The 11,728-nt window shown below is 39.1% G+C and overlaps 2 protein-coding genes across 2 annotated transcripts; one reads left to right on the top strand and one right to left on the bottom strand.

The window, feature by feature from the left end:
* The first annotated feature begins 251 nt into the window (after positions 1-251).
* On the top strand, positions 252-4,217 carry LOC107771024 (uncharacterized). Its single transcript, XM_016590351.2, has 2 exons — positions 252-3,474; positions 3,588-4,217. The coding sequence occupies exons 1-2, from the start codon at positions 1,059-1,061 to the stop codon at positions 3,932-3,934; spliced, it is 2,763 nt and encodes a 920-aa protein (XP_016445837.1). The 5' UTR covers positions 252-1,058; the 3' UTR covers positions 3,935-4,217.
* A 122-nt stretch (positions 4,218-4,339) lies between these two features.
* On the bottom strand, positions 4,340-10,438 carry LOC107769708 (glutamate receptor 2.9-like). The gene is made up of 5 exons (XM_016588944.2): positions 10,180-10,438; positions 8,730-10,069; positions 8,325-8,637; positions 7,817-8,223; positions 4,340-7,719 (listed from the first exon to the last, which is right to left on the bottom strand). The coding sequence occupies exons 1-5, from the start codon at positions 10,436-10,438 to the stop codon at positions 7,150-7,152; spliced, it is 2,889 nt and encodes a 962-aa protein (XP_016444430.1). The 3' UTR covers positions 4,340-7,149.
* Between the last annotated feature and the right edge of the window lie 1,290 nt (positions 10,439-11,728).

The raw sequence follows: 11,728 nt of genomic DNA, 5'->3' as shown, positions 1-11,728 counted from the left end.
CAAAAACAAACCTAAAATTATATTCATGTCCAAACACAACTCTAAATTTTAATACCATTTTCGCTTGGAATTTTTTTTTAGCGTAGTTGACGGTGCTACTCCAGTTGGGCTCTACCCCTAGTAGGGGCCACAACCTAGGCTTTGGATCCTGCTCAGCTGCGGCTATCATTTTTTAGAATTTTAGAAGTCCAAACGTCCACTAGGGTAGTTAAAACTCCACTCGTGTTGAGTTCATATTTATCCCTTTGACAGCCCTTTATGTTTTTCAACGTGTTCCCATTTCCTTTCACACTTATTAGAAGACCAACACACTATTCTACAAAATTCCAAATGAAGAAGAAGAGCTTACTTCATCATTTGTTTTCCCCTCCTTAAACTACACTTCAAATTTCTTCACAACCGCCTTGTTCTTCTTCATTCCCACACTCACACCCACACCCACACCCACACCCCCAATTATTTTTTAACAGCAGTGTTACTCTCTTACTCTTCTTGTTCAAATTATGAATACTGCTTTTAAATATTTCATCTTTTTCTACTGCTGCTGCTTCTCTGTGTCTGTTTATGCTCTTAGCTCTGATGGCACAGCTCTACTTTCCCTTCTTAGCCACTGAACTACTGTACCCTCAGCTATTAACTCTTCTTGGAATGCTTCTGATTCCACTCCTTGTTCTTGGGTTGGTGTTGAATGTGATCGCAAACAATTTATCACATCTTTCAACCTGTCTGGCTATGGAATCTCTGGCCAATTGGGACCTGAGATTGGTCACTTGCAGCACTTGCTTACCATTGATTTGGGCGTTAATACATTCTCCGGCTCCATTCCTCCCCAGCTCGGCAATTGCACTCTTCTTGATTACTTGGATCTGTCCTACAACGCCTTCACTGGACAAATCCCTCAGAATCTTGGAAATTTACAGAGTTTAACCTACATAAGCTTGTTCTCAAATTCATTGACTGGTAATATTCCCGATTCCTTGTTTACTATCCCACACTTGGAGACCATCTACTTTACCAGTAACAAGTTAAGTGGTCCCATTCCATCCAGCATTGGTAACATGACTCAACTTTTGTCTATCTATCTTTATGATAATGAGTTATCAGGTCCTATTCCTTCCTCTATAGTGAACTGTACTAACTTGGAAGAGTTGTATTTGAATGATAACCGGTTAGTTGGTAGCTTGCCTGAGCATTTAGATAAGCTAGTACACCTTGTTTATTTGGATGTAAGCAATAATAGACTAGAAGGTAGTATACCTTTCGGTTCGGGTAACTGCAAATATCTTGACAATCTGATCTTGTCATACAACCATTTTAATGGAGGACTTCCACAAGGTTTGGGGCATTGTAGTAACCTAACAGTTCTTGCTGCTACCTCTTCTGGTTTAAGTGGCCCTATTCCTGCTTCTCTGGGCCAGCTCACAAAGTTGGAGAAGCTTTACCTTAATGACAACAATTTCTCTGGAAAAATACCGCCTGAGCTGGGCGAGTGTCAAGCCTTGCTGGAATTACTTTTACCGGAAAACCAACTGGAAGGTGAAATTCCTAGTGAACTAGGGTCTCTCAGTCAGTTGCAGAATCTCTCTTTGTATTCCAACAATTTGAGTGGTGAAATTCCCCTCAGCATTTGGAAGATTCAAAGCCTTCAAAATCTTCTCGTCTACAGAAACAACCTGACCGGGGAGTTACCTCTTGAAATGACCGAGTTGGAACAGTTGAGGAACATATCCTTATTTGAAAACCAGTTTACTGGAGTTATACCTCAAGGTTTGGGGATTAACAGCAGTCTAACACTGCTGGATTTCACCAACAACAACTTTTCAGGTCCTGTTCCACCAAATCTTTGTTTTGGCAAGCAACTGAATAAGCTTATGTTAGGTTATAATCATCTTGAAGGTGGCATTCCTTCTCAATTAGGAAAGTGTTCTACTTTGACCAGAGTAATTCTCAAAAAGAATAATCTCTCAGGTGCCATTCCAGATTTTGTTAAGAACACAAATCCTATTTTCTTGGATCTCAGTGAGAATGGCTTCAGAGGTAAAATACCCCCAAGTTTGGCAAATCTTGGCAATGTTACATCAATTGACTTATCAATGAATAAGCTCTCAGGGTTTATACCGCCGGAGCTGGCAAACCTTGTTAACCTCCAGAGTTTGGATCTGTCTTATAATAGTTTAGACGGTTTACTGCCAACTCAACTTTCAAACTGCCAGAGACTGTTGAAGCTTGACGTAAGTCATAATTTGTTGAGTGGCTCGATCCCATCCACGTTCGGAAGCTTTAGAGAGCTAACCATTTTGAGTTTGAATGAGAATGATCTTTCAGGAGGTATTCCAACCTCCTTGTTTGAACTCAAGAAGCTCTCTGTGCTGCAGCTTGGTGGAAATGCACTCGGTGGGGACATTTCTTCAGCAATTGCGACTGCATCAAGAGAAACACTAAGGTCGTTTAATCTGAGTAGTAACAGGTTGGCAGGTGAACTTCCTGCAGAGCTAGGGAAATTTACTTTCCTGGAGGAGTTAGATATAGCGGACAATAATCTTTCTGGAACTTTAAGAGTTCTTGATGGGATGCGTTCCTTGATCTTCGTCAATGTATCACACAACCTCTTTTCTGGTCCAGTGCCGGCAAATCTGATGAAGTTCTTAAACTCAACTCCTTCCTCTTTCTCGGGAAACTTGGGCCTTTGCGTGCACTGGAATCCAGAAGAAGGCTCAAATTGCCCTGAGAATAGCACTCTACGGCCTTGTAATCTTCAATCAAACAATGGAAGACACCTAAGTGGACCAGCAACGGCACTGATTGCAGTTGGGGTACTGTTGTTTACCATTTCCTTATTCCTAGTAATTGCTTACATGCTTCAGTGGCGCAAAAATTCTGGGAAAGAAGTTGCAATATTTGCTCAAGAAGGTGCTTCGTCCCTGCTTAACAAAGTATTGGAAGCTACACAGAACCTAAATGATAAGTATGTCATTGGGAGGGGAGCACATGGAATTGTATATAAGGCCATCTTGGGTCCAGGGAAAGCGTATGCTGTGAAAAAGCTGGTGTCTGTTGGTATAAAGGATGGAAGGACAAGTATGGTTAGAGAAATTCAGACAATTGGAAAGGTTAGGCACCGTAATCTTGTCAAATTAGAAGACTTCTGGCTGAGAAAGGATTATGGACTGATTCTTTACAATTACATGGAGAACGGGAGCCTTCATGATATTCTTCATGAGACTAATCCACCTGTAACATTAGAATGGAGAGTTCGGTACCGTATTGCTATTGGAACTGCTCAAGGGTTGTCATATCTCCACTTTGACTGTGATCCTGCCATCGTGCATCGAGATATCAAGCCCATGAATATCTTGTTGGACTCTGATCTGGAGCCTCACATATCAGATTTTGGCATTGCAAAACTTCTGGATCAGTCTGCTGCAATTTCCCCCTCCAATACCCTCCAGGGTACAGTTGGATACATGGCTCCAGGTACTTTCATAATTTTTATTTTTGCTCACACAGCCTTTCAGTTTGTCCTCTCTTTAGAGACCTCGTTGTCTGTAAAAAATAATATATCTATGTCTTGTCTGTTTTGTCTACAGAGACTGCATTTGCAGCTGGAAAGAGCAAGGAGTCAGATGTTTATAGTTATGGTGTTGTCCTGTTGGAACTTATAACTCGAAAGAAGGCCTTGGATCCTTCACTTTATGGGGGTACAGATATTGTGAGTTGGGCTAGGTCTGTTTGGGCAGAAGCTCAAGAAATTGAGAAGATTGTGGATCCAAGCATTTTGGATGAATTCATAGACTCAAATATCATGGAACAAGTAATTGAAGTGCTTTCACTGGCTCTTAGATGTACAGAGAAGGAAGTTAGCAAAAGACCGACAATGAGAGAGGTGGTCAAGCAATTAACAAGGTCCAGTTCGAGTATAAGAAGCAAGTACTAGCAGCTATCAATCAGAGGCCATTCCATGTAAACTCTGATGTGTTCTAGGTACACTAGACTTGGTCCTAATTTTGTATTTGATTTCTGAATCCTTGTTAGGTTCAGTCTCTTTTTATTGGTAGAGGATGGTAGAAATCTATTTACACTACTGCAGCTTGGGAAGAGAAGGCGTTTGCCTTGTAGCTGTAAATGTTTTTTCCATCATGTATGCATGGATGAAAACTAAAGATAACTTACTGCTGAGACTGTTCATCTTAGCTAATCTTATTCTCAGGCAAAAAGCAATTCCTTTTGCAATTCTTAGCGATCTACTATGTTAAAGACATATCCCTATTTACAAAATTTCCTTGCCTTTATCAATAGGCTTTTATATATGACTGTTTCTCTTTTCTGGGCAAATCGGCTTACCATTGAATTGTGAACCAATCTTTCAGTTAGAAGTGGGAAAAACTAACGTAGTGAGCCTGGATTTCATGGTCATCCAATGTCACGACCCATTTTCTGAACAAGTTGGGACCGGCACTCGATCACTAAACATGACCGAGCGAACCATCTCTGCTTATCAAATCTACTATAACTCCAAACTTTATGTGCAACAAGGCAATACTCTAACCAAATACTTTTGTTTAATTTAAACATTTAAACAAATCAACTCCAAAACTTTATTCATTGTAACCAATGAAATACTGCTAAGTTATTATAAAAAACATCTGAATCTTAACCCAACGACTATGTCTATGAAGCCTCTACTGATAAACTGACGCACTGCTCAGGACATGAGATTTCCTGGCCAGTTCTCTAAGTAACAAAGAAATAACTAAATAAAGATGACTCTAAGAAATACTCCACGAACAAAAGCGGAGCTCACCAATAGCACTGGAAGAGAAGGAAGTCCTAACTCGTAGCCTGCTCGCCTGCAAATCCGGTTCCTACGTTGTACCGCAGACCAACATAGGTTCCCAAAAGAGAACGTCAATACCATCCATTGTACTCGGTGAGTCTCAACAACAAGGGGAGAAACTTTAATAACATATACATTATGAGCAAAAGTTCTAAATGCATGTAAAACATAAGGCTTATAAGAATAATTCTAAATAATTGCATAATAGCAGTTTATGAATATTCTAAAAGAAATTCTTTTCTTTTTCTTTCTTATAAAAAAAAATACTTCACTTTATACTTTGGGAGTTCCAACTATCCTGACTTAATTCTGTCTCAGTCACCGTGTGATCGGCACGGGGTCGATCCCAACCTGATCGAATAGGCCCAATCCACGAGGTGCCACTCGCTTCATGATTCTCAGCGCTCATGTCTCATACCTTAGCATGGCTAAGTAAGTTCTCAACAACGAGACCCTCGGCTCGTGTGCTCCTTACTTTGGCACAAGTAGTTTCAGGAAGTCAACGCCTTGGTCAAGACCCTAGGCCTGGACGATGACCCCTTCTCAGAATAAAGGATACTCCCAAAAATCTTTTCTTTTTAAAACTTCTTCTTGTGACTTTTCAAGTCTAAATCTTTTATACATACTCATACTGATATCCTTAAATGTAAGGCATGACATAAGAATGAAGTAAACATTCAAAAGTATTTATAAAGGTTCTTGATCCTTCATGAATTTTCAACATGAAAATGGCATATAAGAATAACATAAAAATCTGAAATTTATGCACGTACATCCAAATAATCATCTAAAGTTTAGCTAGAAAATAATTCTAAGCTAATAGGTACTTACTACTCCAATTAAGTATATATTAACTCTTTTATGTAATTCATCAAACACCTTGTGTGCATGCTTTTGTGAGTTAAACCACTTTAGTAAAGAGTTATATCAACTCACCTCAAAACTTCTAGAGCCAATACGTAGGCCCCAGTCCAATTGACACCAGTCAAACAATGGATTCTACAACAACGAGTGTATTTTAATTAATTTTAAAGTTTCGCACCTAAACGCGGAACTTTACTGTTGATATAGAGAAAGAAGAGAATAACTATTTAGTTCTTACCTATTACTACTGTAGGGTAATTGACAATAGGGAATTTTATATACCTGAGTTCAAGAATTAGTGATTTGTAAAGAACCCTAGATTTTCCGTTGCCTGCGCGATAAGAAGCCTCTGTTTCGTGAGCAAACTGTTCTTTTCCGTCTAAGCTTTTGCCTTCCGTCGTTTTTGATAATGACAGAACGAACGTTCTGTTTCTCTTTGAGGCTTGGGGCCTTTTTGTTTTCCACAGCCCTTCTAGGGGCTTTTAGCCCTTTTTCTTTTCTTCCTTTTATTTTTTAAATTTAACTAATAACTAATGATACCCACTTTTAAAAAAATTAATAATATTAAAATTAATAACATTTCCCTAATTGTATATTCAATTATTTATAAATAGAAAAGTAACTCAAGGCTTAAATCCTTAATAAAAGTATAATTTAAAATAAAAAAAATTAAATTAAATTCTATATTTAGCGCGTCTTGAAACTTTTATAGATTTGAGGAGCGTTACTTCCAAGGTTCATGTTGTCAAAGTTGGAAAACATGTACAACAAGGTGAAAATGTCAAAGGGCTAATCTGGAGCTACTTAAGACTCCAACTACCTAGTATTTTCCAAGTTCATTATTCAACATGGAGTTTGCAATCCTACCGTGTAGGGTCACCTACACAAGATGCAGTACTCAACAGGAGTTTATTGACGTTAACTTGTATCTTATGTTGCGCGGACTCTTCAAAATACTGTCGCATCCGTGTCGGATTCTCCAAAAATACACTGCTTTTGGAGAATCCGACACGCACCCGGCAATATTTTCGAAGAGTCCGAGCAACATAGCTTGTATCTCCCAAGTGGTGCATTTTTGTGCATGACATTTGACTTCAACAGTGTTTATCGACGTTAACTTTTATATATCCCCTTACGTTGAGGAATGAAGTCTTGACAATAGGGTTAAAAAAGGGGGAGGGGGGGGGGAGGCACAACCCAAATCCAAATATCCAAAATCAAATATGGAGATTGAAAGTTATGTAAATTCGAAGAATTTAAGCTAATAATTTGAAGCGTATGGAGAAATGCAGCCATTTTAGTTGGTTTGATTCTTATCTGATGCATCTATCCCTTATAATCAGAACTTACAAGATGTCGAAAAAGATGAGGCAAGTAAAATGTTAACAAGTAAGAAATCAAAGAATTGCACAATTAGTTGGTAGTATGTACAGTGCAACTTTACAGTCAACTCAGTTATCAGATGGAAGAATTACTCCCGGGTGTTGTACAGCAGACATGTCTTCCAAATTCAAACAATGAATTGTTGCAGTAGTGGCATCATGCAGCTCTTCTGGTGCAGAGGACACTATTTCATTGGAGTTAGAATGATTTCTTGGTAAATCTGGTGGTTGAACAGAATTTTCTGAAGAAGTATTTGGACTAATTCCAGATTCTGGAAGTTTATCTTGGGGTTGTCCAGATGAGAGGTCTCTCTGATCAAATTGTCTGCAAATTGCTACGACTTTTGACCAAATTGTGATTCTAGAATTTGATACTCTTCTGTGGAAATCTCTGTACTTGTACAAGTAGCTGGCTATAAAAATGAGGAGGCTTACTGCTGTAACTCCTCCTGTAATGGCAAAAAGGCCTTTGAAACTTTGCAACGAGATCGTGATTGAGTTCATATTGTCATCTGGTCCTGCGCAGGTTTGTTCATTTCTCAACCAATGTTGCTCAATTTCCAATATCTTCCCATTCTCTGTTAATTCTATGACTGCTCGAGACACATCAGCAACTAAAGGAGATCCTTTAGGGAAAACCTGTTTGATTTTAAATGCAGTAGCATGAGATAGTCATTTGCAGCACAAACTAATCTTCACAAACAAGAACAGCGTGGATGGAGATGAAATGTCTTACAAAGGCAAAGCCGTCTGTGCGATAGGTAGGCCCAACTGTCATGTATTTGTCGCAATGTTTGGATAGGAAGAGCTTGGAGTAGGGAATGACATCGTAGAATGCTGATATGCCACCACTTTTACTTCCTCTAGACAAGGCTTCATCACAGTCATATGGGGAAGTGAATGTCCTGATCCTGGATTTGTCAAATCCCTTTTTTATCAAGAAGTCCACTATGAATGAGCCTTCTTGGCACCCAACAAAATCTCTATTCTTGATTAGCTCACTAACATCTGTAATTGCTGGTTGTAGTCTTTGTACGGTTAATCTTGATGATAAGCTTGCAGTGTAAGTGGAGTTCAGGATGAGTATGACAAACATCCATACCACTACAACCAGTCGAGCTAAATTGTTCACTATTCTTTCTCCTACATACAGATCATACATATTTGTGAGTTCACGAGTTGTTCTGTACCCTGTCATAGGAAAATGTTTAAAATAAAATCTGAGAGATTTCTTTTGTACTCACGATGTGCAAATACTAGCGTTGAGAAGGGAAAGTAGAAGATCATGCCAACATGTTGAGAAGGAGGACCTCGAAAGGCAGAGCTCACCCTATGTTCAAGTATCCAGACCGCCAGACCCGTAAGAAAGAAAAATGCTATACTTGTTAGCCAAAGTTCTTTCTTTAGGGGCTTTAGGAAAGCCCATATATCATTGACATCTTCGTACGTGATTGGTACGATGCTAATAATTCCTCCTTCTGCAAATGGCAACGTGAAGTCCACGTATTTTGATCTGTTTGCTGTGATAGTTATATCTCCAATTGCAGCATCATAGTTCTGCATACATTGTATCATTGCTAACTGAATTTAGTAATTGTTCACTAACTGTTTTTTCAGGAGAGGACGGAAATATAGTCTACCTTGCTTACCTGAAGAAACACCTGGTAAATAAGATCATTATAAGTCCCTGCACTAGAGCCATCAGGATTTTCGAAGGGAACAAGCTCATATGGCACAGAATATGGCAACGCTTCCATGACAGATTTGAACACTTCTATGTAGAATCCACTGATAGTGGGGGCATTGACCTGAGTGTCCTTTACTACTCTCACAAAATCTGTGAAACCAGCTTTCACTGGCACTCCAATTCTTAGCTTTTTAGCAGACATTGGAACTTCCCATCCCTTGGGCACGAGTGTTGAATCACCAGGCCATATGATACTCCTCATATTTTCCCTTGAACTTGTATCATGAGTTGTGGCGTTCAAATTCAGTTCTCTCCTTATTCCAAGAGACGGATTCCATATTCCTACCTCCTTCTGTCCCTTCCCGACCATATTAATTATCTGATAGGATGACGACTCCATCTTGCCATCTATAAGGCGGAACTTCCCTGAAAGCCCCTCAAATTTGGTCTCTGATATTGCTTTTAGAAGTTTTGGGCCGACTTCTGATTTCCCAAAATTGAAAAGGTCTGAAACATTGAGATTAACAGTTGAATTCTCTAAAGTTTTCGGTGGCTCTTTCACTCCAACTCTTTCTGCAGCCATAGCCAGTGCCCACAAAGTATCGTATGCCCACAGGCCAAAAATGCTCAAATCTGCTCGTCCGATGCCAGGACTTTTCTCAAGGGACTTTTTCTTCAACCTACTAGAGAAAGACCGGAGCTGTTCAGATTTTGGTATAAGAGGTTTCACACCTAATACCCCTTGCATTGCTTCAGCAACATCAGAATCCATCAAGTAGGCTAAATCCATTAGTCCACTGGTGATGATCCAGGCATAGCCCTTCTCCATCATTCCGATTTCCTTGGCTTTCAGAAAGAGTCTGGCGCCAAGTGTATGTGACATGTGGACCACAACGACCCTTGTTTGTAAAGTCATCATCTTGTATAGTTCTTTGAGTATGAATTCATCACTTGCCGAAACAGGAAAAACACTTTTATAAGAAATGCGAGCATTCACATCTTGGAATGCATTAGATAAGTAGGGAACAATGCCACTGCCATATTCTGAGTCTTCAAATATCATAACAACCTGACTCCACTGGAAGGTTTTAACTATGGCAGCAATGGCGCCAACTTGAGTGTCATCACCTTGTGCAGCTTGAACAAAGTAAGGAGTTCGAGAATGAAGAGAAGGACTTGTTGCAGAAAAAGAAATTATGGGGACCTGAGCTCTGTCTCCTAGATCCATCAGAAAGTTGGCTTGAGCTGATTTCTGAGGACCTAAGATTGCATCTACCTTGACATCTTTCAGCAAATTGAGACCTGCAACAAGGCAAACAATGTTGGTAAGTTCTCTTTAAATTGGCAAGAGCTTCTCTTTCCCATGTCAGTTAGCAATCCGACGTAGGTGCTTAATATGCAATAATGTTTACCAGCAGCAGCAGCTTCAATGGCTTGTTCTTGAGAGTCCCTAACATGAAGAGACAGCCTCGTCGAGTAGTTGCTGTGAATTGAATAGAAATCAGAGAGGGCGACGGACATGCAGCTCAGACCCATGCTTCCGACCACTGACTTCAAATCAAGAATCACTCCCACTTGGAAGTTAGAAGTGCGATTATGGACACTCCTTTGTGAATTGCTGAAAGTGGAACACAACCAGAGTGAGGCACAGAATAGTAGGATCAGTTTCATCTCCTTACAATCCTGAATTGGTAGGTCGAGACGTTTCAATCTACTCCATATAATATCACAAATTATCAATCTTCTGTCTTCGGTATTTAGGGGGTGGGTTGTGTTAGTTGACTTGGTAAAAGTCCATGCTTGCTATCAATATTCTATTGTGAAGATACCTTACAGTTGATTCTTTCCTTTTTAAAATGTATTACTATAATGCAGTTGCTTCAAATTGGGAAGGTAAGTCCTTATCCTAAGTGACATTGTACCTGATCAAAGATAAGTACTATACTTCTGTAAAATTAAATCATAGGAAAAGAAATATTTTAGAGACTCAGATAAAATAGGATATTTTGAACTCTTAACAGGCTAGTATACAACTGAGGAAGAGGGTGTGGATTTTCTAGTCTAGAAATACGGAGAAGATTCAGACTAGGACCAGTATTTTCTTATATTATGCATTATTTCAATTCTTGAATCCTTGACTTGGTTTTTTAATGTTGATAATTTTTCTGGATTAGAGATCGTTGACAGTGAAATACAGAACTGAAGACTGACGAATTGAGTAGAAATCTGGACTTGTTGAGTAATGCAAACAACGGAGGAAATGACTGGGAAATAACTACCTACTTGAACTAAATTTATAATGTAGAAGTGCAGGTACGCGAGCGCGCGCACACATACACGTTCATTTCAACATCATAGAGGCACCTACTAATATTATTAGTAATTAGTAGCCAATCACAATGTTAATGCACTCAGGCTTTGTAACAAACTAAGGAGTAAAAATATTCAGTCTGGAACAGTTAAGAGAAGTTAACAGCTTGCGGTGGAGCATGAGCATGAGCATGTGCTGAAAAATCCTCCCTCACAGCCACCAATTTTCAATAGCTTTTTTCTTTGAATGAATTTGAAGTTTGACCCTACTTTCTCGTATATATGGATTTTGGATTTTATGGGGGAGGTATTAAATGATAAAAGTCTACTAATTTGACATGCAAAGCAAGCCACCTATTTCAGCCAACTCTAGGTACGTCTCTCTCAAATCCAACTCATTGAGCGTTGTCGCGTAGAAATAAAACTATTATGATAGCAGAGAAATCAGATTTTATTTTCTGATTTGTGAAATGCATCGATTTATGTTTCGAGCCATTTATGATTTCCTTGACTTTACTTTCAAAATTACTCCCTCAGAGGTTTTCAAATGCTATAACACTGTACGTTACACGTATATGCCGAGTCATTCAATAAATAATTTTATAAAATAATATTAATATTATCAAAATGAAACATTTACTAACAAAATAT

Source organism: Nicotiana tabacum, chromosome 6, assembly GCF_000715075.1.
Source record: "Nicotiana tabacum cultivar K326 chromosome 6, ASM71507v2, whole genome shotgun sequence".
NCBI classification, from domain to species: Eukaryota; Viridiplantae; Streptophyta; class Magnoliopsida; order Solanales; family Solanaceae; genus Nicotiana; species Nicotiana tabacum.
The sequence above is the reverse complement of the archived record's forward strand: the minus strand, read 5'-3'. Positions and strand labels throughout refer to the sequence as shown.